The 25,842-nt window shown below is 40.1% G+C and overlaps 1 protein-coding gene across 6 annotated transcripts in view; it reads right to left on the bottom strand.

The window, feature by feature from the left end:
• Positions 1-25,842, bottom strand: part of LOC112116495 (protocadherin-9) — an 883,541-nt gene that overhangs the window by 688,730 nt on the left and 168,969 nt on the right. For 2 of the 6 annotated variants that reach the window (XM_024214010.2, XM_024214007.2), the window contains exon 2: positions 19,275-19,287. The exons of the other annotated variants lie outside the window; for them this stretch is intronic. In XM_024214010.2, the coding sequence (XP_024069778.1) occupies positions 19,275-19,287 (13 nt within the window). The remainder of the gene's footprint in view (positions 1-19,274; positions 19,288-25,842) is intronic. 6 annotated transcript variants of the gene reach the window in all.

Consider the following 25,842-nt stretch of genomic DNA (forward strand, 5'->3'; position numbering starts at 1 on the left):
ATATAAACAGAAGTGAGAAAAAAACATTTATTGCATATTTAGAATAGTACCTTGACAATGCCCTTTTAAATTCTGTCAAACTTTTAGGCCTAAATACTTCTCAGCAGCCCTGTAAGCAGAAATTAATCAGAGGAGATAAATGTCAAAAGCACAGAAACAATGTAATCTAGCTGAATTTTATGGAAAGTAAGCAGATGCTTAGAAGTAGAACTGCTTACAGGTTCATCATATTCAGAGATTATGGGGGCAGGGAGAAATTTGTATTTGTCAAAACCTTTAATTATTTGCCTAGCAACTACAATCCCCAAACACCACATCACCCATTCCCCTGGGAAAACCCACTAGAAGGTGAGTTGGAGAAGAAGTAAACTGTATAAGGTTCCCTGTGCAGAGTTGTCTCTGAATTATTTGCCACTCACAGGTTTGAACTCTGTGAAATGAGCCCACTGATCCCCTGAAATTTGCCAGCTGTGAAAGGCCATCCATGAAGATGACCTGTACCTCCACACTGACTCCAAGTTAGAACTCATACTCCTCTCACTGACCTTCCCACAGGTCCAGGGTCTATAGAGGACACGAGTTACAGAGAGCAGGGGTGGGAAGAGACTCCGCTGTGGAGGCTTCCACACCAGAAGAAGTGGGTCTTGCATTTACAGAGCCTGCCTGGCAACCTCTCACTTCCAAGAGTCAAAGATGTAAAATGTAAGTTTGGCACATATAGGTTCACTCACGTAGTATAAGTGGGGGTGTACTAGATAAGAAAACACATTAAAAAAAGATGGATCTTTGAGCACTGAACTTTCTTTGCTTGTCTGTAATTCCCCAGGGTTCCCTCAGCAGGACATCATGCACTACTTCAACTGATTAAAATAGTTGTTTAAGTCATTATAGGGCATGGGACAAACTGCTATCAAAAGTAATTCCATTCAGAATTGGCACTGCTGGCCCATCACTGTTAAAAGGGCAAAAAGCTGAAGGTTCTCCTTTTAAGGTAGAAGAAAAGACAACAGTTGAAGAAAGTTTCTAAGTCTTAAGTGTAGTAAAACTACAGAGAGGCCTGCACACTTATAAAAATAACGATTTACTAATTAGCCCCCAGATCTACACCATCTGCCACATTAAAATGTGCGGGGAGAAAAATCTAAAAGAAACCTATGTGCAAATCTTGGAGCTGTTAGTTCTAGGAGCAAACTTTACTTCTGAACAAAAAAATATGAACAATATTGTTTCCTTAATTACAGGAGCATGAATGTTTTTTCATGGATTTATTTTAATTACCTTTGAAGACTTTGACACTGTTCCTGAGCTTTACAGCAAAAAGCCCAAATTCAGCTTTCACTTTTTAGAGGCCAACCTCATTCTGCTACTGGGAAATTAGGGGTTTGCCTCTTCCTGTCCGTGAATCTGACTCATTCCGTTCAGCCTAACATGTGATAAGCCATGTGATTATGTGACATGAGAAAGGGGACATATTCTATACTGTCAATGGATCTGGAGTGTCTTTATTTTTATTCTTTTAAGAAAGTTCTTTTTTGTTCTTTCCTCATCTGAACCCTGGACAAGGTGCCAGGAACTCACAACTTCTGATCCTAACTCCCTCTATAGCACTTGGCAAGTTACTAGCATTTACATTCACAAAAGTGTCCACTGATTTAAGTACCAACTGATTTTAAGTATTGTTTTTGGGGTACCCTTCTGGAGACATCTACGGCCTGATTATCAGAACTGCTGATTGCCAACAGCTCCCACTGATTTTAATCAGAATTGCACATACTTTCTTAAAAACAGAACCTAGTTGTCTTAAAATTAAGGCACCTAAAATTTAGTGGATGTTTTGTAAAATGTAGATTTTCTGTTCTTTTCTTCAGTTTCCAAATGTGTGAAATGCATTCTTACTACTTCTTATCAATCCTGAATACCTATGAACTAGTTGAGCTATATACAATACTTTGAAAAAAGAAAAATGAAGTATCTTATTTGTGCTTGCTGTAGTATTTCTGTTGTACTCACAATCAAGAGAAAATCCCCAAATGAATCAGATTTGTTGTGGACAACATGGAAGGATGGTTAGTTGGCAAAGGAGGAAATCCAAAGATTTTGGTCTAAGCATGGTTTTAGCTTATTTCTTTTTATTTAAACCTCTTCTTGACTGATTCAACTATAGAATGTTCTGTGTAGTTAGTTCTCTATTCATTTAAATCTGTATTCATACTAAGCAGAGCCAGACAGCCTCTGAACCTACTGACATGACAGTCTGACCACTGAGAAGTCAACATTATAATCAATAGATTCCTTTATTTTGCTTTAATTCTCACTGGCATCCCTCGATTAATATCTGCCTTCCAAGAGAAACATATGAAAATGATACCATGTGCAACTGGCTTGAACTGTCATGCAACCATGGGACAATGAGCCACTCTGGGGAAAAGGGGAAAAGGAACTACAGTAGATAAATGTCAATTTCAGGGGTTTTGACATTATATTATATTTAAATGAAAGAGAATGTTGTCCTGGTTCCCTCCTGCTCTGAATCTGCTGATTTTTCCCTCTCGGAAGATTCTGATAAAATATGTGATCATCCTCTGCCAAGGCTCTCAATTCTTCTTCGGTGCAGACGGCAGGGTTTATATGATAAAATTTTAATGACTATGGACCCGGATAACAATGTGAGGCACCAGCACATTTTCAATAATGCTACACGTCTGTGAAGACTGGCATCGGGTGATATTCCTACAGCTGAAGCCTACGTGTCCTGAGAGGCAGGCTTAGTGCAGATAGAGGCAGCTCCAGAGAAAGCTCCATTATCATGCAGCAGTCGTATGGATGAAATGGAGATTTATGAATCCCTGCCAAAGAAACTATATTATGGACTGTAAATTAAAATGGGGGCTCAACTCACACCATGCTACATGTTGTAGAGGCTGGTTTCCAGATTACCCCATATATTTAGGAAGAGGCAAACCATACACGTCCCCCAATTACACACTCCTCAGCTCTCTGTGAGATTCAAACATTTGTAGATTATGAAAGATACCTGACTGTAGTTTCATAAACAATGTAAAAATATCCCCAGTAATTTCAGTGGGCATTTTAACCTGTGGGGTATTTTTCCACTTTTGTTCTTGTGAACTGGATTTAGCTCCCTTATTTTCACAAGTAGTCCCACTAGTTCAGTGAAGTTACTCGTATTGATTTACACCAGCATAAGCAACACCAGATTGAGGCTCAGAGGAGTTGATTCTGGTCTTGGACTCATTTTTGCCATCTGTGATTCACAGCTTTGTCAGATCAGCTACTGCATACGGGTGATACTTGCATTGGAATGGCCGAGTCTGAGTAATTCAAGTTTCTCTGCTTACCGAGGTGTATATTGCTGAGCATCTTTCAGAAAGCTACATTTGGTGGGAAAGCAGCTCTTAGTATAGTTGCTGCTCAACTCCTTGTGAGAGAGTTGTTAAAAACTCCTAAATGGCTGCATAATGATACTAAGCCCAGTCCAAAAATCCAAGATGAAGAGGAGAATTCTGTGCTGACCTTCATGTGGTACGTCCTCTATTGTGTCCACTGACATGCACATGTTGTAAATCAATAGAGAATTGATCTCAGAATATACCTAGTAGGTCATCGGCCCCTTGGCCATTGCAGGATTGTTCACAGTGAAAGCAAAAAATAGACCACACTTTTCCTGCAGTACTTCTGTCACTTCAGCACATGCAAGATAAAATCAGTTCCTTCTCTCTTTGTACCCAGCCAAGCAGAAACCTCCATGTTATGCTAAATAAAATGAATTTACTCTCCACACACACCAATCAACCTCAAGAGGCTTAGACTCCCTTTCTCTTTCCCACCATTTTAATTTTACTTTGTATTACTTTGAAAATGGGCTTGGCCGCATGAAAAAAGAAAATAGCTTCATTCCTAAAAGAAACAAAGGCCAAACCCCCCATTGCCCTGAAATGGAAAAGAGAATACTGATCAACTTTCTGCTTTTTTGTACAGTTTAAAATAAAATTCACTTCACATTTCAGACCACTACAAGGAGACTTTGCCTGAAGTGCAACTAGTTCCACATGGACCATTTTGTACTCATCTTATGTGTAAATGTGCCATTTTATGTTGAAGTAAGTATGGGTAGCGGTACAGTACATACACAGTAAAGTATTGTATCATTGCAGCCCCACAAGTAGCATGCCCTAAGGCATGCCACAAGCCATGACTTATAAAGCAAACCCCAAATTTTCAATGGACCATCGGAAGTGGTGTGGCATGCAGTAGGACCTGGTGAAATGCTATATCCCTGGAACACATAAGGGTTATATATTTTGAGATTGTTTTATGGAGTGCACTAGAGAAATGCAATAATATTATACTGGATATTATCACTTTCTATAACCCCACAACTGTTAGCAGGAGTTTTGCTCGGTATAAATAATGTCGCCTATCCCACAAACAAGCTTATCTGGTTAACAGGAAACCCCCATTCCAGCTATCCAGAAATACTTGCATTGTCTGTTAAATGGATGAGGCCAGATGTGCCAGAGCAGCACTCGGCACACCTGAGCAGGGACAGCACAGGTTGCTTTATATTACAGTTTTGCCTCCTCAATCCTCAGAACTGCTCTAAATTTGTGCAGTAGACAACAGCTCCCAAGAAGCCTCTCTGCTGGCCAGAACTGCTGGATTGCTAAGCAGGAGCAACTGAAATAGGGCTGGCATTAAGAAGCTTTAAGTCCTCTTTGAGTTGAGTCCTGCTGAGATTGTGGATCTGGTCCATTTTTTCCCTCCCCTTTCAACAGAGTTCTGCTGGCTTTTCTGATAAGAAAGCTACCCAACACATTCTTGTCTCTCCTAGCAATGCTGGCAACGCATTTATTGGCATGTGTCTGTGAATGAGGTTTTTTATGTTAAAGATCTTCCTATCTCCATTGTGACTAGTGTCAGACAATGCATAGCACCAGAAAGAAAGAGAGAGAAACACGTAAGGGACAGTGATAATCTCTGAACTTGCTCTGTTCCAGCAAAATAAGGACAAGAGTGATTCCTCCTGTCTCTCAGGAGGAATCCAGGACATTTTCCAGCACCCTTTCCTAATGAAGCTCACCACATGTCTTGAGTTATTTCATCTGTGATCCCAATACCAAATGGTTAACACCAGCATGCATATTGTTGCACACTCAGAAAATGGTGCACAAGATACATAACTATAACAACAGTGGATAAAGTACTGAAACTATTCAAGCTATTTCAGCACATGAAAATAATTTCTTCTAAACTATGATTCTCCACTCCATTTCACCAATAAGTCCACTGGTGTAACTGAGTAGGTAATCAGACCCATGTTGTATGTCACCAGCTCATTATAAGGCTGCAAATTCCAGAGTACCAAAGATGTAGAAGTAAGAGGAGACGATCATACAAAGTAAAAATATGATGACAAAGCTGAGAGAAGCAAAACCTCTGATCAGTTTGCTTCAGACTTTCCCTACCCAGAGTTCCAGTTTCATGTGAGTCAGAGTCTCTTTACCCTACTACTACCGAGGATGATTCAGGGTAAGGGTCACTTGCTGCCAAAAAATTGGAAACCTTCCCTTAGTTTCTTTAGTTGTTTTGGCTGATTTATTTTACGCAGTGAGGATCTTCACTGAGACAAAGGCTGCTTATACATAGGGCACCTGCAGCACACATCTCTAATCATAACCTGTAAATGGCATCAGCAAAAGAAAAGAGTGACACTTTTTCCCCTTGATCATAACAGAATAAACAACATTTTAAAGGTTAACTTATTCAACTTCCACAGTTAATTGTGAAAATGATGCTTCTCGGAATCTTCAGGTTTCTAACATCCAATTACTTTGATTTTTTTATCCCGCCCTTCATTCCCTGACTACTGCTGCATAAGAAGAAGAAAAAAGGGTTGTAACTAGTGGCAACTCATTTACTTGCACAGATAGCTACAGCAACCAATGCAAGCCCTTCTACTGAACTCGAAGAAGTTAGATGAACTGTACAACAAATTATTCTAACAAAAACGGACAGCACCTAAAAGCATGTCACAAAGTCTTGTGCACTAAAGCATCCCTGTTTGAACAGTGTCAATGTTAACTTTCTAGGGTCAGGAAAAATGTGAGTCATGTGGAGAAGGAAAGTTTAAACAAAACCTAAAATAATCTCTCCTATTGTACTGTATATAACTAGTTAGCTAAAGATAATAACAAACAAAAGATATGAAAAAGTTCAGGTTGAAAGTGTGGGCCAGATTCTAGCTGATGTAAATCAATATAGATTAATTTATGCCAAGGCGGCTAGCTACAACCTTTTCCCATATGAAGTCAATGGAGCTATGCTGATTTACACCAGCTGGGGATCTGCCCTTGCGTATCTATGGAGTCTTGACCCCCAGAAAATATATTATAATCTCTATGGAATTATCCTTCAACTTTAAAAAGGCCACTAAAAGTATGAAAGTCTGAGATTTGAACAGCTAAGGAACGCAGCCATTTCTGTTGTATCCCTTATTATCACCTCATGCAAGTTACACCTTCTCATCCTGCCTAAACCATGCCCCACTGCTGTGTATATAACAATATTAATTCTCTATCCCAGTTACAGAAGATGTCTGCAAGACAATAAGAAAGAGAATCACATAACATCCTGGTAAGTAATATTAAATCTGGACTAAGGAAAAGGGATGCAGACTGAGGTTTTCCCAAACTTTTGATCTTGTTTATAAATGTGAAGGCTTGATGCCAACAGTAAAAAGAAATGTCTCCAGGAAGGAGAAAAAAAACAGAGAGACCTCCTGTTGAAAACTATCTAATCATAATCTACAAGATTTCTGATCTTAAAGTAAACAACATGCAAATGCCTTCCATATACTATTTATTTTACGCCAAACAGCCCTACTCTTCATTATTTCTTCAGACACAAATGTCTGCTTCATGTTACATCAGGTGAAAATAAAAATTAGCCGGCTAGATGTTCAAGACGTCTTAAAAAAGTAGGTGTCCTGTTGCCTGACATATGATGCTGTGCTAAGTACATATAATAATTATTTTTGTATCCATAACCAATGTATTAATATGTAAAAATTACAGTAATCCTTCTGTATTTAAATCTGAGTCCTCACCAGCTGGAGAACAACTGAGCCTTTCATTTCAGAATATGTCTTGATGTTTAATTTGTTTTGTATATTTATTAGCTTCAACTTTGATTGCATCTTATCAGTTAGTAAGAAACCATTTCATTTTTAAAGGCTAATATATGAAACAGGCTCTAGTATAGATTAGTGCCACCTCAACACTGTAAATGGAGTTTGTACTGGTTTTACTGGAAATCAATACAGATGAATTTATTAATAAGTGGAGTAATTATTCTGTTTCCGATATTGTATTTAAATTATAAATATAAATTCATATTATATTTGACTCATTTTGCCATTAGACGGACAATACCAATCTTTGCCTCCATCAAAATAGGTCTCCCATGCAACACACACACTCAAACACAAGACACAATATTGGAGGAAATACACCAAATGATAGCTTATTTTTACATTTTTACTTTCCAGGGTTACCCAAAGGATTCGTGCCTATACATTCCTGCTTTTTTTGTACACCCAGAGACATACATATACTAGATGTAAACAGAAATTGCTGTTTAAATTACATGGATGGCTTAACGGGGAGGGGAAAGTTGTCAGATATTTTTAAAATAAAACAAAAACAAACAAATAAACAAACCAACCACCAGCAGGGAAAAGAAGAGGCCAGAGAGCCATTCCATTCACTCCCACATGACTCATGCACCCTTCATTTATTCAGATTGGTTAAAAAAATATGTCTATCCACCTGTCAGTATCTCTTTAATGTGCCCTTAGGCAATCTCCATTGAAAGTAATGGAAAGCCTCCCTTGTGCTTGCGTGGGGCAACATGAATTGAATGTGCAACAGCCAGAAGGGATTAAAGAGCCAAGATAACATTCTAGCATTTACAATACTATCATTTTATTTAACTTTTGACCTGGAGCCGATAAGATGAATCTGGTTGGGTGTTTTAAATTATAATTGCTAGGTGACAGCATCGGATCATAACACAACAACATAATATTTTGGGGTACACGATATATTTTTCATCTGTATGTATTATAATTTATTATTATATAAGGACCATGTGTACATTTTCCTGTAATGTGCCTTGTACAAAGACAAGGTCACTTCCATCAGCTGCATAAAATCTAAGCGAAAATGTCAACACAACGAAATGACAACAGACTTTGATGGACAATGGGTAGAGAAGTGCATGGAAGGAAACCAAAAAATCATGCCTCTTGGAAGACTGCAGTTTTCTAAGAAGAGCAGCTTCTAAAAACGTTGCAGCTTTGTGTGAATATATTATTTAAAAATTAACTTTCTTCCACCAGGGTGAGTCTTTTTCTAAAATGCTTCATAGAAGAGATGACTTACGGAAGTATTTGAATGAAGAGAGTGCAATCATTTTGGCTAGGACCCAGAGCCCACTGAAGTCAATGGAAAGATCTAGAATAAAATGCAGCACAGAAGAAGGCATTAAGACAAAATAAGAGGGTTAAAAGAGACCAGTTAGACAAGAAGTTCACTGAAGTAAAGGAAGCGAGAGGAAAGGAAGAAACATGCAAAGATACAAGCAGGAAAAGAGTTGTAGACAGTGAGTAATATGGCCTGGATGCACAAAGGGATATAGATGCCTAAATCTGGGATTAGATGCCAAAATCCCAGTTTTAGGCACCACTACAATGGACAACAGTGCCACTTGACTGCCGCTTAACCCTGTAGGGTCCTCACCTCAGTGCTTATGCTTTTCACTAAAAGTTGCCCAGTCAGGTAAGTTTCTGCCTCTAGGCATGCACACCGCAGCCCCACTGTAGGTATAGATGGCCTATCTCCCACCAAAGCCCCAACATGATCTGCAAAACAGGGGAAGATAGGCACTGCTCCGCCTATCTCACCTGCAGGACCTCATCCAGTAGGTGTGCTCAGAGGCTACCTGCCTCCACACAAAATGGCAGGGGGTAGATTTGAGGAGGAAAGGAGCTCTGTTATACACTTTAGCACTGTTGGGATGTGGAAGTTCAATTCCCCCTTTGCCAGCTGAAGAGAAGGGATCTGAACAGATATCTGTCATCTCACAGGCGAGTGCCCTAAACGCTGGATTAGGGAGTGATTTTCACTCTCTGACATAACTAATATTTAATTATTCAATTATTTCATCATGTGGAACAATTTCAACAGGAGAGATGGAGAGACCCATATCAGAATATCCCATAGTCCAGTGGAACTGTTCAAATCCTCTCTCTTCATTTGGCAGAGGGATGATTTGAACCAGGGTCTCCCGAATCGCAAGGGATTACCCTAATCACTGGGCTAAATTTTATGAGAGAGCTCCTTTTCTTCCCCCAGCCACTGCCATTTTGTGCAGAGTTAGACGCCTGCCAAATGACTTCCAGGAGAGGGGATCCCAGCTGTGGATCACTAGCAGAGCTAGAAGCTTCCCAACTGCAAGGATTTAGGCACATGTCTCTGACAGATGGGGCACAGCATACACCCCTTTCATCAGCATCTACCATTGGCTAGGTCAGGCAACGCCCCGTGTAGTATTCTGGCTTTTGTGGATCACATTCTTATTCACTTCCCTCTTCCCATTCATTGTATAGGAAGCCTAGGAATCTATTTCAGGGTTTGTGGAGCTGTGAAGGGGTTAAGTCACTTGTGCCACCTCCTCATGCCCAGGCATGGTGTGGCAGCTCTCCCTCCACTGGTGTCTCCTGCCAGTGGTTGCTCTGCCTCTGCGGTGGCCTGCCTCTTCCTGGGACTTGGCGCTCTGGCCAAGTCCCTTCAAAGTCTCTTCCCTTCCAGGGTAGTCCATGAACAAAGAGCAAGGGGAATTAGCACAAATAAACTGAGTTAGTCAGAGATAGAGGGGAGCAATCCCCATGAAGGTGTATCAGAATCTGTCTCTCCCATGCCTCAGGAGCAGTAGTTTTCTGCAAAGCTCCTACCTTCAGTCAGCCCTTTCCTCAGGAGCTGAGGGTTAACCATTTGCTCTCTTTCCGGGACTGCCAACAAGTGAACTATTCTGCTCTTTTTTCAAGCTCCAGCTTTGAATGCCTTGCGGGTCTGGAGGGGCAGATCTAGCAGAGCCCAGAGCATCTCCTTAACCCCTTGTGGTCCATTTGCGGTTTGTATACCCCATCACAGGATTACATTGCTGATCCAGTCATTTTCTATGGGCCTAACTCCCTTTGTGGATATGGGCCTAATCTAAAGTCAATGGGTGTTAACAAGATTCTTTCTGTTGACTTCAGTGGACTTTGGTTCATACCCTATGAGGTTCAAATTGATGGGGAAGGCGATAGCTAGTGAAGACATTTAGACAGGGCATCAATGGCATTCTGAAGACAGAGAAGAATAACAGCGCATCCCATTCATGTTTTCTGACATGGCACAGGTTGAGTTAACAAGAGTGTAGATTGTTTCAAAGGATCATCATGAATCTAAATACTATACTGTACATATATGTCAGAACAATATTTTCCAAACTTCAGGGAGCTCCTTGAGCCAAGTGCTGTGTAAAGAGGCAAAAAATGTGCCCTGAAGACATGCAAAATAGTGTTGTCCTGAAACACAGTACTGCATCTGAGAAATAACTGGGCGGGTCAGCAAACAGTGATTTGCCCTGTGTTACTGTAGATTTTATTCTTCCTCTTTACTAGCCAGAAGAAAGGCCAAACTCTGCTCTCCATTATACAGATGTCAATGGAGTTGCACCATTCACAATGATGAAACAGAAAGTAAAACTTGGCCCAATGAATTCCAGTACAATAACAAGAAGAATGAGGAGCATCCAGTATGCACTTTCCTTTCAATATTTGTTACCAGGTCATGCGTACACATGTAGGTGATGTATTTGATCAGATGTATTGATCATTTAGCATGAAACAGTGTAATGAAATGCCCAGGTTTTAAAAGGTAAATATATTATTGTTCCCAGCAGGAGACTGGCTGTTTGTAGATATAGTTTTCCATCCAAATTTAGGTAGATGCATTGAGGTTCTAAGAGCAGGCAATCTGAAGTGCTCATTAGAGATGTGAAAGTAATTTATACCTGCCTGCATCTAATTTAACCATATTTTCCCCTTGAATAAAGCCTGCCCTAGTGGAAATCAGTGATCCAACTCACACACTTCCAACACTGTTGGTGCTTTCAGTTTACATTTGCAAATTCTCCAGAATTCTAAAAACGAGTCTCTCTCTCTCTCTCTTTCTTTCTCTCTGATCTCTACTGGGTATTTATAGGCATCAAGTATAATTATGCTTTTGGCAAGCCTGTGAAAATTAAACCTTTGCAAGCAAGTAAAAAAAGGGGGGGATGGTGAGAGGAGAGAGAGAAAATCCATTTTAGAGTGAAGTTATCACAAGCTTACTCGTGTGAGCAGAAGGCAGCTACATATTGTAATCTTACAGCACACTTCGAGAAGATGGTGACATTTGGCTCAAACTTAATGACAGCTTAGGATGGGTACTTTAATGATTTGAACAGAGTCTATATCTTGTAGACGAGACATAAGTAATGAAACCGGCAAGTTGTCTTCTTTGAGATAGCAAATGATCTGCTCCCAAAAATCAGGTCTCACTGACAAGCAAGCGAGTATTTTGCACAGCAGATCTTGCAGCACTATACATACTCTAGCTCTCTGATTTTCATATTCCTCACTTTCACCTTCTTTCCCCTAGACACAACATAACAAGTGCTGCTATTGTACCTCCCTGCTGCCTATTTTAATTGAAATCTTTGCTGAGTCTCATTCTTTCAAGAGTCTGCAGCAAAACTCATACCATAACTCAAGGTAAAGCAAACAGTATGTGAGGTATTTGTGGGAATTTAGCAAAGTAACACCTCCTTCCTTGTATACTCTGTAACATCTCAGCAGTCCCCAAGATTCCAAGAGCTAGAGATTCTACCATCTGCTCTGCAGTTCCACTTTGGCAGAGAAGTATAGAGGTACAAAGAACCTCTTTCCACTGGCAACTGCACTGGTATCTCAAGACAGCACTAAGGTTGAGGCTTGTTCATCATAATGAATAGCATACCAGAGGCCCAGGGAGTAGGGAGCATGTGTAGGCCAGCAGAACAATATAGGTGACGTGCACACTACTCCTTTCTAAAGAGGAATACATTAGCACAGTGAATACTGCCAGCCGTAAGCCATCTAGCTCTTGTACCAGATGAACATTCAGCACCTGTGTGTGTCCTCTGCCCCCTGAACCCCAAACACACATCTCTCATTGAAGGGCAGGCTTTTTCCCTGAGACGTACCCTACAGAACTAATGATTCCTCCTGAAAAAGGAACCACACAGATCTAGCCATGTCGGCCTTTCTATTTAAGGTTGGGAGAAGCCACATTCAATGGCTGAAATGTCACTGATGTAATGACACACTACTTTAGCTGTGCAGAAGTGTGTATATATATATTGTGACAGACCCAGACCAGTGGGGTACAGGAGTCTGGTAGAGGGCAAATATACTGGTCACTGGATGAGTAGTTTTCTGTTCCCCGATCGACCAGAGCAGGGGCTGCACTAGAGTAATCAGGAACCTGCTAGAACCAGTTAAGGCAGGCAGGCTAATTAGGACACCTGGAGCCAATTAAGAAGAAGCTGCTAGAATCAATTAAGGCAGGCTAATCAGGGCACCTGGGTTTTAAAAGGAGCTCACTTCAGTTTGTGGTGTGAGTGTGAGGAGCTGGGAGCAAGAGGTGCAAGGAGCTGAGAGGGTGTGATGCTGGAGGACTGAGGAGCACAAGCATTATCAGACACCAGGAGGAAGGTCCTGTGGTGAGAATAAGGAAGATGTTTGGAAGAGGCCATGGGGAAGTAGCCCAAGGAGTTGTAGCTGTCATGCAGCTGTTACAGGAGGCACTATAGACAGCTGCAGTCCACAGGGCCCTGGGCTGGAACCCGGAGTAGAGGGCGCGCCCGGGTTCCCCCCAAACCTCCCAATTGACCTGGACTGTGGGTTCTTCCAGAGGGGAAGGTCTCTGAGCTGTTTCCCAACCCACATGGTGAATCTCTGAGGCAAGAAAATCCGTCAATAAGCGCAGGACCCACCAAGATAGAGGAGGAACTTTTTCACAATAGATATATATAAAATGTTTGTTCGGTACAATTTGCATTAGAACCTTTTCATAGCAGATAAGCAAAGCAAGAACCACAGACAGTGTAACAGAGGAACATTAATGCATTCCTTTATGTGGCGATGTTCCTTTGTAAATATTGAGCACTTATGAATACAATATTGTTCAAAGACCGTTCTAAGATGAAGAAGATGAAGAGAATTAGCCATCATGCTAATGTTTCCTCTCATGCTAAAGCTGTTCTCAGCCAGACCCCATGGAGGATCAAACAAAATACAAATCTCTGCAAAGAGCTAGTGTTTTGCACACAGAAGACAAGGAAGGTAGCATTACTGCAGGCCTATTGGGAAAGTAAATAAAAATAAATCAGAATAAGAGAAAACACTGTGGGAGATAGAAAACTAGAATGAAAGGTTAAAAAGTAGGAGCCTACAGTTTTAGGGCCCCAATTTCTGATACACCACAGTAAATGTAGGGCCAAAAAGAGTCAGACCATATTTATTTATGAAGAAGATAGTAATATTCATATAGTAGAATGATATTAAAAAAACCATGATCATTAACATTGTTGTGCAATGGGAAGGTTCAATGGGCTTAGTTCCAAACTAGGCCATTGGGTGTGTGCCACTGATTGAGAGTCCCATTTGGTAGAACACCACGGCCACTCTAGAAAACATGAGGAGAGTGGGGGCAAGAAAAAGCTGTCAGAGATGGAAAAAAAGGAAAAAGACACAAGATTAAATGAATGTTTGGAGAGATGTTTTGGGTCCTTTAACATGATCAGAGGACTTCAGCTTTACTTAGTAAACTGCTAGGCAGTCAGAGAAGCCCAGTTCAAAGGGGACTCTACTTAAAGCTAGCTTTACAATATTCCTGTTCTAGAAGGTGAGCCCTGTCCAGGGAAGTTGTGGAGGCACCAGAAGGAGTTTTTTCCAGTCTTATTAAAAAGTTGTGTTCAGCTTCTCAAGGGGAGTGTTTCTATGCCTGTGTATTCCTCCCAGCCTCCGCTTCTCTTCAGAGTGCAGAATAAACCCAGCGCATCTTCACTGAAGTCACTGTTTAGTGTGATCAAAGTAAGAATCTGGCTTTTAAAAAAAATATATGGCTTCATTCGGGACTACCGTTATTTACGACTAACTCATAAAAATAACAGAATCATAGAAATAAGAGATGTAAAATACCTATTGGTGTTAGGTCATCCAGTCCATCCTCCTTTATACCATATTCTAGAGTATTCTCTAGAGCTTTGTGCCATCTACTTTTAAATGACACAAGTGACTAAGCTCCCAGCACTTTCCTTGGGAGGTCACAATTTGATATTTTCCCTGATATTCAGCCAATATTATCCTTTGCATATATTAAATATCACTCCGAGTTATATTCCATTTGGCCACATGAAAGAATTTATCATGCTCTTTGGATGGTACCTTTGAACATTGGCATTTGTGCATAGCAAAAGATATGCAATATCTAGATACTTTGATGATTAGTACTCCGTAAACATGAAAGAAAAACAGAGCTCATAAATGGCCCTGCGGTGATCTCAGTTAACCCAACTTTTGCGGTTGTTAATAGGTTCTGCCCATAAAAGTCCACTCGTGAGATTCAGCTTTCTGCAGCTCCCCTCATCTTTGTGTCTGTAGAATTTTGCCTGTCTTTCTAATACAATCTGAATGCCAACTCCTTGCAGTCAGACATGTTTCTTTTCTATCTGCTTCAGTCATGCTTTCACCTACCCTTCACAGTAAGAAACTATTACTGCCAATTCTATTAAAACACATTTCATGTATTTTTCAGGCAGCTTTATTGGCTGCAAGATTAATATGCATCTCTAGTTCCAGAGGTCACATTGGCTCTCTACAAAGGAGCACTTTCTCTTTTGGTCTTTCATATTTATCAAGAACTATACCCACCTAACCTGGAATAAGCAGAGGGGAGAAAGCTCTAGCCTTATAGCAGGTTATCTATTAGCAGAACCTTGTCCTACTGAATGATCTTGATCCTGATTTCTGAATATAATATTGATAACTCCAGAACAGACACATCATGGTGTATGTGCAAGACATAAAAAAGATATATGACTCACAAACAATGGTTTAGAGAAAAATAATCTTTTTTTTAAATGTGGCAACTGGAAAAACAATTGCTTTCAGTTATGTGAGTTCTAATATCTTGGGGAATCTTCCCATATTTCACAGGATACCAAACATTTTCTATTTGTCAAAAAGTAAATAAAAACACCATTTTGTGCTGTGTTGGAAGTGACGACTCTAATAATAAAATAAATACTTATTTTTTGTAAAAATAAAATGCCTTGGCTTAAGAAGACAGACTTTTATGGAGTAGTTATTTTTCTACAGGTTGGTAAGCTATGTGTATACCATGCACACACACATACAATACAGTGAAGCACTGCAGTTAAAACAGCTGAAAACTGGACTGGAGAGCCGGTGTATTTCTTACACAATAAGCATGAATGTTCCCTGTCTTACTGCAATGACCCCATGATCTCCTGTGCCAAGTGCTCAAGTCCCCGCTGTGGATTTAAACTCAATCTCATTCTGAGTTTCCATTCTGCTGGCACAGAAGTCATTCTTCACTGCACTGCTCAAGCCAGGAACAGGCTGCTGACTAGGAGGCAGACGCTGATAAGCAATGGCTATAAGAGAACTTGTAATTGCACAGGCTTTTCCTTCCCCCCAACAGGTATTACGACAAATGAGCATCATTGAAAATTCTTGTGAGCTTTAAAAGGGAAGATAAATGTACAGTTTTGTAGGAGGTTAACACTATTTCAAGAGTAACAAATGGGTGTGTAAGATATGTGCAGCTTAACTTCCTTCACTGTTGCATGCATTTTGGTAGCAGCTCTTTACAGAAAGCCTGCTGAAATGAACGGAATGTTAGGGGGATGTAAAAGGTGGGCCCCAATAATTACAGACAAAAATCCTGTGTTGAAAGAATATTAAGGTTGCAAAATTGAGTACCCAAAAGTTTGGAAATGTCTGAATTAAAGTTGCCAGTGCACCCTTAATTCACCACCCTTGTGCATATGTATTATCATATAGTCTTTAATTACATGATCACAAGCTATTTTTTCCACAGGACCCCTGTTTCTTTCAGTGCACAGGTTGCTGAATGGGTAGCTATTCAATTTTTTTTTCTCCTCATCGTTGTCAAAATTGTCAGCAAATTTGGGGTGCCAAATTTGAGAAGTCATGGGCCTGACTTTTCAGAGTACTTAGCATCGCATAGCACTTCAGAGCACAGCTCCCATTATTTCGGTTACAGACGTGAGTGCTCAGTATTTCTGTAAATTAATGCCCAAGTGTAAGTGTCCCAAGCTGCGTACCCAGTACGTGAGGCAGTTAGTGGCGACCTGTGAAAAATGTGGTTTATATTAGGGCTGTCGATTAATCACCGTTAACTCACGCGATTAACTCAAAAAAATTAACTGGATTAAAAGAATTAATCACGCTGTTAAACAATAGAATACCAATTGAAATTTATTAAATACTTTTGGATGCTTTTCTACATTTTCAAATATATTGATTTCTATTACAACGCAGAATACAAAGTGTACAGTGCTCACTTCATATTATTTTTATTACAAATATTTGCACTGTAAAAATGATAAACAAAAGAAATGGTATTTTTCAATTCACCTCATATAAGTACTGCAGTGCAATCTCTTTATTGTGAAAGTGTAACTTACAAATGTAGATTTTTTGTTGTTGTTACATAACTGCATTCAAAAACAAAACAACATAAAACTTTAGAGCCTACAAGTCCACTCAGGCCTGCTTCTTGTTCAGCCAGTTGCTAAGACAAACGCGTTTGTTTACATTTACAGGAGATAATGCTGACTGCTTCTTATTTACAATGTCACCTAAAAGTGAAAACAGGTATTCACATAGCACTTTTGTATCCAGCGTTGCAAGGTATTTACGTGCCAGATATGCTAAACATTCATATGCTCCTTCATGCTTCGGCCACCATTCCAGAGGACATGCTTCCATGCTGATGATGCTCGTTAAAAAAATAATGTGTTAATTAAATTTGCAACTGAACTCCTTGGGGGAGAATTGTATGTCTCCTGTTCTCTTTTATCTTCATTCTGCCATATATTTCATGTCATAGCAGTCTCAGGTGATTACCTATCACATGTTGTTTGATTTAAGAACACTTTCACAGCAGATTTGACAAAACACAAAGAAGGTACCACAGCACTTGACTCAAGGTTTAAGAATCTGAAGTGCCTTCCAAAATCTGAGAGGCACAAGGTCTGGAGAATGCTTTTAGATGTCTTAAAAGAGCACACACTCCAATGCGGAAACTACAGAACCTGAACTTCCAAAAAAGAAAATCAACCTTCTGTGGTGGCATCTGACTCAGATGATGAAAATGAACATGCATCAGTCCACTCTGCTTTGGATCGTTATCAAGCAGAACCCATCTTCAGCATGGATGCATGTCTTCTGGAATGGTGGTTGAAGCATTAAGGGTCATTTGAATCTTTAGTGCATCTGGCGAATAAATATTTTGTGATGCCAGCTACAACATCCCATGCGAACGCATGTTCTTAAACAAGATGTGGGCAACATTATCTCCTGAAAATTGTAATCAAACTTGTTAGTCTGAGCGACTGGCTCAGACTGACTGAGTAGACTTGTTGTTTCTTAAGTTTTACATTTTTATTTTTGAATGCAGTTATTTGTTGTACATAATTCTACATTTGTAAATTACACTTTCACAATAAAGAGATTGCACTGCAGTACTTATATGAGGTGAATTGAAAAATACTATTTCTTTTGTTTTTTACAGTGCAAATATTTCTAATCAAAATAAATATAAAGTGAGCACTGTACACTTTGTGTTCTGTGTAGTAATTGAAAACAATGTATTTGAAAATGTAGAAAACATCCAAAAATGTAAATGAATGGTATTCTATTATTGTTTAACAATGCGATTAATCATGATTAATTTTTTAATCGCACGATTAATCACAATTCATTTTTTTAATCGCTTGACACCATTTATATGACTTGCCTAGTATAATACAGCAGCCATGTGGCAGAGGCAGAGATAGAATCTAGTTCTCCAGGGGAGCATTCAACTGCCCTAGGCATTAGACCATCTTGTCTCTTCCTGCCATTCCCTGCCACATTTACTACACACTTTCCAACTTATGCAACAAATGTGGCAGGGGTTCTATAGACAACAAGCCCCTTCATTAGACAAACCTCACTCATCCCCAACCTTCAGCTCCTATTTCCCCCTTCCCAGCTATTTTCCCCTGCCAGCTTCTGCCTGTTCTCTCTCCCCCATTCTTCACTCCTCCTCATTCCATCAGGCTGCTGCCTCCGACTCTAGCTACATGCTGCTTGGGCACGAACAGGGGGAGTTCCCAGAGCCCAGGAGACTCTTCCCACTCTCAGTACTGGTGTCCCACGGTGACAGACATAACAATATCCGGGAAAAACCTTACTGAATTATGTTTAAGCATTTTAGGAGTTCATTGTATTAAAAAAACACAAATGTTTAAGTTCTATTGAGGGATTGTATTTAATTCCACGGGGGAGGAGGGCCACAGCCCTCCAGGAACTAAGAACAGTGGGGGGTGATTAGGCAAATTCCCTCAGGTTGTAACATCTTCAGAGTGCTACAACCACCTGAAGAGAGGCTAACAAATGGCAAACTGGATTCTTCAGGGACCAGGGAAAGAAAAGATTTTTCATTAAACAGCCTGAGTTAAAACTGACTCGGGGCTGTCTTTCTCATCCAGTAACCAGACGGGCCCTCTGGCCCAACGGGCCGCCCAATTTAGGAGAAGAGTTGGCAGGTCTTCAGCCCACAGAGACCCACAGGACTTAAGGCAGGTTCTGAGCTGAAGCTGTGATGAACTTGTGACTACAGGAAAAAAAACAGTGTAGGGTTTGAGGTGCTAGTCACCAACCAGAGCCCTAGGTTGGAGTTGGGGTGATCTCTGCTAAGCTTATTAACATACATGTAGGTTCGTTGCTTGTTTTTAATATCCTTTCTCTGTAATGCTTTCACCTTAAAAATAAAAGGTTTTGCTTAGAAAGGGCTGTGTGGTAACTTAACTGTGACAATTACACTATGATGGTCTCTGAGGAGAGAAGCAAAGCAGTGGGCTGCTTAGGCAGTCTGTCTTTTGCAAGGGAATTCATAGTAGTCAAGGAACTGTGTAGCCTGACAGGAGGAATCACTCTTGTCTTTATTTTGCTGGAACAGAGCAAGTTCAGTGTGCTGAAATGACAGAAGTACTGCAGGAAAAGTGTGGTCTATTTTTGCTTTCACTGTGAACAATCCTGCAATGGCCAAAGGGCCGATGACCTAGTAGGTATATTCTGAGATGAATTCTCTATTGATTTACAACATGTGCATGTCAGTGGACACAATAGAGGACGTACCACATGAAGGTCAGCACAGAATTCTCCTCTTCATCTTGGATTTTTGGACTGGGCTTAGTATCATTATGCAGCCTTTTAGGAGTTTTTAACAACTCTCTCACAAGGAGTTGAGCAGCAACTATACCAGTCAGAAGGGAGAGAGAGGGAGACATGCGTCTCCACCCAAGAGAAGCAACAGCCGATGAGGCAGAAGCCTAGAGTGGATACACTTACAGGACCATAAAGGGGGAATACTGATGTTGTTGCCCTAAACTGTGACACCCACCCCCACAGAGGCTTCTGGGAATTGGAAGGAGTTATTGAAGGGGAAGTCCTGCTCAGCACTTACAGCCCTGGGATGCAATATGCTCAGTTGCTCTTTTGGGATGGTGCATGAGAAATCTGGCTGGAGATAGGAGCATGTACTGGAACATGCTCAGTACAAATGGAGTCCTCAGACAATTTAACTGCCAGACTCTAACAAATCTCTCCTGAGATTTTTCAGATAATTAGAACTCGACAAAATTTGGGTGAACTTTCACAGAAATGGCAAAAGAGACATTCCCCACAGCCAAATTTCAAGTCCCTGATACAAAACATGCAGTCCCCAGAGCTTCTCTGCTAAACTTAAATTATTTTTAACATGGGCAAAATGAGATTTTCCCTAACCGACCGCATTCTTGTTTCAGCTAAAAGGAGCCATTTAGTTTCCAAAAAAATTCAGCCTCAGGTAGACACTCTGTATGGAAATTTTCAACCCAAACAGTTTAGGTTTGGAGAAGTCACAAGCAACTGAAGACAGGGTCTCATAATGGAAAGTGTTGAGCAAAATTCATCATACGTGTCATTATCTACACTTCTATAACAAATAAATAAATAAAAATAACATAATTCGCTCATATAGACCCATTTCCTGGATCTACTTAATGTAATAAACTCACATACCTCATATGATGTACTCTGTGGTAGTGAATAAGTTAAGACATTTTAAACAAGCTCAGCAGGCAAAATTACTGGACTCTGTGGGCCTGATGAAGTATACCCTGGAGTTTGCCCGAGTGAGGGCAGCAGGATCAGGCCTAAATTCTTATTCTTCATACTTATAGAGGATTAGCTGAACCTCTAAAGCTACCACTCCATCTGCTTTGTTACCTAATCCCACTCTCCTGGAGATACCACCTACTCTATTGTTCCGATAAATACTCCGTGCCAGCTCTGTTCTCAGCAGACACTGCCAAGTATGCCAACCCCCTTCAAATTCTCTGTGGTAGATTTGGGATGCTGAATGTAGCCTTTCAGGTTTTAAGACGATTTAAAGGGAAAAAAGGGTTAGGAAATGTGACACTATAAAAATGGCAATATTCTTGGTGTTCTGTTTATCCTATCAGTCATTGTCCAGAGCTAAGTGGTTCTTTGTTTTGCTCCATTCCATCCCATCCACTTTCAAGAAAGACCAGTTAGGATTGTAACGTGAATCAAAATGCTTTAAAATCTTCAACAATTGTGAAGTACTTTTATATGTAGAAAAAGAAAAGCTGCTTTCCCCCCCTACCTAGCATAATGTTTTCTGGTAATTGTCTGAAATAGATGTAAGGGCAGAATTCACTTCCTTGAAGTATGCCTTTGGGTCTGAATCCAAAAAGCTAAAGGACTAAAATAAGGAAATCAATTCCTGCCAACGTGTCCCAGAAAAGCTCCAGCTAAATGAACTGATGTAATCTCAGCACAGGATTTACAGTTGGCAGCGACAAAGGAATTCTCATTATTTCCAGAATCTCAAGGAAAGAGAAGGAGCTGGTTTGAAACACGAGTATTTGTACATAGTAGAAATCAGAGATTATTGATAAGGCATGGACCAAACTAATACTTTGTTACTTCAACCCTGACTGCATCTCATACTGCCTCACTCAGGCCTCATGTGATCAAAAGCAAAATAAGCGCCAGATAGTGAAATGCAGACAAGTAAACAAAGTTGATAGCTAAAAAGATATATTAAAAGTGAACAATATGAGTGGATAATCTCTATCTACAGCAAATGTACATCTATGGATGACCGGGTACAGTGTTTCCTTTCATGGGCAAAACATCAGAGTGAAATATTACAAGCTAAACCAATAGTTTTTGCACTGTCCAATTTTGCTGCCTCATCAGGCTCAAGACTGACATCAGGACTTTTATTGCTTGGCTGGTTAGCAAAGGAGCCCAGCCTCCAAACCACAAAAGGACATAGTGCCTCCCTGTCATACCAGACCACACTCTCAGCTTGTCTTTCCACACATTTCCTGGGGCATGAGCAGCCCTATTCACCAGAGATCCTTGTTATCTATTCCCACCAGTCTGTGAGAGGGAGACACAACTCTTCGGCAGCATGGCCTTAAATGATACTTATGAGGGAGAATCCCAAACGCTTGTCTACACAGCAAACATGCACTTGTTTAAAATCAGTTCTTAATTTGATTTAAACCAATGCAACCCCCCACACAGACACTGCCTTATATCGATCTATCTTATGAGTGTCCACACAGGGACATTGCCCCAGTTTAACTAAATTGATTTAAAAAAAACACATCTTTGAACTTGTAATAGCAGCAATGTCTGAGACAGATGATTGGATCTCTGCATGGAAAGGGAGGGCCCTAAGTGCTACTCACAGGCAGTTAAGTAGATACAATTTTTTTCCCCTGTTCCTCTTCTACGGTAAAGCATTTCAGCAAATGGGAAAGCTTAATAATATTTTTACAAAAGGGGGAAAAGCATTTGTAATTCGTTGCAACACAAGCACAACCAGGTGACATATAATCAAGCATCTCTAGACTGATGTATTAAAATGCTTTTCTGCCAACTCATGCCCTGCATCTACGATGTAAGAATTCTCCCTCATTTCTTTTTTTTATTATTTACTCATGCAGATCATTATGACCCATGCAAATCATTGTGATGTTAGATGATAATATAAAGTCCTTTCCAGCACAGCAGATCTTTTCCTTGAGCATATAAAAGGTTTGTTCATTAAGCACTAGAACAGAAATTATTCCTCAGTGAAAGAGAAGGAACAGGTACACTGATTCATCTATAATAACCTGTAGGGAAGCCAGTGAATCAACAGCATTTGCTTCTTCCAATAATCAGACTTCAGGAAAAAAAGAGAAAGAAAAATACTTATACAATTATTCTATAAGAAAAAGCAACCTGTGTATGCACCATCTGAACTTTTCTTTGTCTCCATTCTGTACATGGATGGTTCTCCCCACTCTAACGTTAACCTTTGAAAACAGTTCCATCTGGTCCTAACTATTAAAGAGTAGCATCCTCCGTTCAACAGCAGCATATTCAAAATTGAAAAGCCTTCATACTCCTCTAGATTAGAAAACAGTAGACTGGAAAATTGCAGGAGATTGGTTTTCATAGGCCCCCTGTTTACAACTGCTGTCTGTAACAAGACAGCTATGACTTTCTTTGCTAAGGAGCCTGCTTGTGACAAGTGTCCAGCTACAAGAGAGAACTTTTGGCTTGCCCCAGTAGTACACCTACAGCACTGTCTTTCTTCACCCTCACCTCTCCCCTGCCCCCATTTTTTTTATTATTGTTATTTTAGCTCAGGAAATCAGACTAAATACCATTAAAGAGACTGAAATGTTAGCGGTACAAGAAAAAAAATATTATGAGCAGAAAAAGTTGCCCAAGTAGTAGCAAAATAAAAAGGAATTATTATAAAAAATCCTCTCATAATCAGATACTGCTTTATCACATCATATGCATTAAACTTCTCTGAACTGATGTCCTTTTCATCCTAATGTACTAAATTAAATATCTGTTCCTTGTAGAATTTGATTCATCTAAACTAGATTAAAATCAAATCATGTACAAAATCAATTTCACTTAAAGTACAATAATCCTAGCCCACTGAGGCCCCCTTCTAGTAATCACAATAAATGCTGCCTCTCCCCTGAGGGCCACCCCTTCTTTCTTTCCCCTAGCCTTTCACTGGATGCATAATTTTCATATCCCATTATAAATTGTGACCTTGTATATCTTATTCATATCTTGTTAGAGCAACTTGGCCAAGAAGCTGGAGGCGAGACAACCTCATTCAAATATTCCTCCAGGGTTTTCAGGTCAAGTGATTTTTTTAAATTGGGATTGGTATAAACCTCAAGGGATTTCTTGATTTAAGAAAGAACTACAAATATTTAAGCTGTCTTGGGGGGATTATGCTGACATTGGATCGTGGGATTACCTCTCCTATAAAACTCAGGGGATTTGGACTGGTTCGGCGTCTCATCAGGAAATTGGGCAAAAAGGGTTCTTACACGATGTTAATCAGATATTCAATCACTCTTTACTGTAAGCGCCTCAAAAGGTAGCCAACAAATGAAAAAGAAAAAAAGCACTGGTTGGCAGATCTCTCTGAGACAGAAGTAATCCTCCAGCATGCAGTAATACTTTGCCTTTCATGTCATCATGGCTCCTCCCAGTAATAATGAAATTAATTTCTGGAAAAAGCTGCGCACTGGTACCTCCCAACAACCTCAGGACTGTTAGATTTGCTGGTGCTCACTACCATGAAGGATGCATCCAACTAAACACTAATACTAATCATTAAGACCAGTTGGCACTTCTACTGCACTGCACCTGTCATCTGAGCATCTCAATGCACTCTACATTATTAATTAATCCTCACACCAATCTTGTGAGGTAGGAAACTATTATTTCAGCTCATGTGCTTGGAGCTGTCAGAGGACTTTAGAGATAAGCTCCACAGCCTGATTCAGAACTGGACTCTGTAACCATACAGCTCTGAGACAAAGCTCACAGTATAGTTGAAACATGTTAAGAATTGCTCTTTTATTGGTTTCGCAGTTCTAACAGTTTCCTTGACCGGGCATGAATAGCTGTGAAACTATACCTTTCTCCTCATGATATATATATATATATATATATATATATATATGGGAAAAATAGGGGGTCTTGGGAGAAACACCAGGAGTTAAGACCACTTACCTGCTAGAAAGAAGGAGCTGTAGTAAGCAGCAGCCAGTTGCAACGTAGCCATAGAAGGATTTTAGTTGCTTGGTTCTGCCAAATATAACAGGCCAGCCCCAGAAGAGCATGCTGGGAAAAAAGTTCCTATAAGTGGGCAAACTTTCACTTAGCCAAAGTTAGCAGGAACTAGGAAGTCATTCTTAGGAATGAGGTGTGTCTGTGTTGTGCCTGTCATAAATGGAGCTGGGCGAATAAATAATTTTTCAGTTCAACCAGCAAACTGAAAAACCAGAAAAAATGGTTCCAAAAATGTTTGGAATTTGTCAATAAACCACAGGCATTAATTTCTCCCTTTAAGCCACTGGAGAAAGCATTTGTCTGGGATACAGGAAAATTAGGCTTGAATACCCACTCTAAAACAGGGACTTGAACTCAAGCCTTCTATATCTTTAGATAAGTATGCAAACTACTATGTTATACGGATGCTCTCATTTGAGCCTCTTGAAGCAGTTCCACTTTGACTAACTACTGGGCCAAAGAGCAAACAGCTGTACAATCTGCTGAGTAAGCATTCACATGGGAGGAGAGATTGATTCAAATCCCTCCTTTGAATCAGGCAGAGAGATTTGAATCCATATCTTCTACTTGCTAAGTGAGTACCTTAATCCGCAGACTATAGAGTTAGTCGCACTTGCTGTCTTCAATTAATATTGAAGTATTTCATAAAAAGTGGAATAGCTTCAACAGGAGAGATTTCCACCCCTCTTCCCCAGAACAGTCTATAGCCTGGTGGTTAGGCTGCTGAAACAAAATGCAATTTTAAGTCTGTGCTCTAAAGTATAGCAGTTTAAGCCTCCACATCCTAGTTAAGTGCCCTCATTTGTGGTCCCCTGACTATTAGGGAGAACACAGACACTTTGCTAGCCTGGAAAAAGGGTGGTTGTTTTTTTTTTTTTTTTATCCAACCAAAAGTAATCTGGGCAAATTCTCGAACAGTTTCAGTTCAGCCAAAACCGCATTTTTTGGCTGATAAACTATTGGTCCGGAAAATGTCACCCTTTCTACTTACTATAGGGATTCTTCCTCCTTCTCCCCATCCAATCACCTCCTCCCCAGAAGGACTATGCTACACTTCCATTATAAAACCATGTATTAACTAAAAAAAGAGATAATCCATACCATAATTTGTTCATCAGGAAACAAAGAAATCTCTGAACAGGAAAATGGTATTGTCAAGGCTGGATCCCCACTTTGAACTTTAGGGTTCAAATGTAGGG

This window comes from Terrapene carolina, unplaced genomic scaffold (genome assembly GCF_002925995.2).
Source record: "Terrapene carolina triunguis isolate 2854851 unplaced genomic scaffold, T_m_triunguis-2.0 Scaffold18, whole genome shotgun sequence".
Taxonomy (NCBI): domain Eukaryota; kingdom Metazoa; phylum Chordata; order Testudines; family Emydidae; genus Terrapene; species Terrapene triunguis.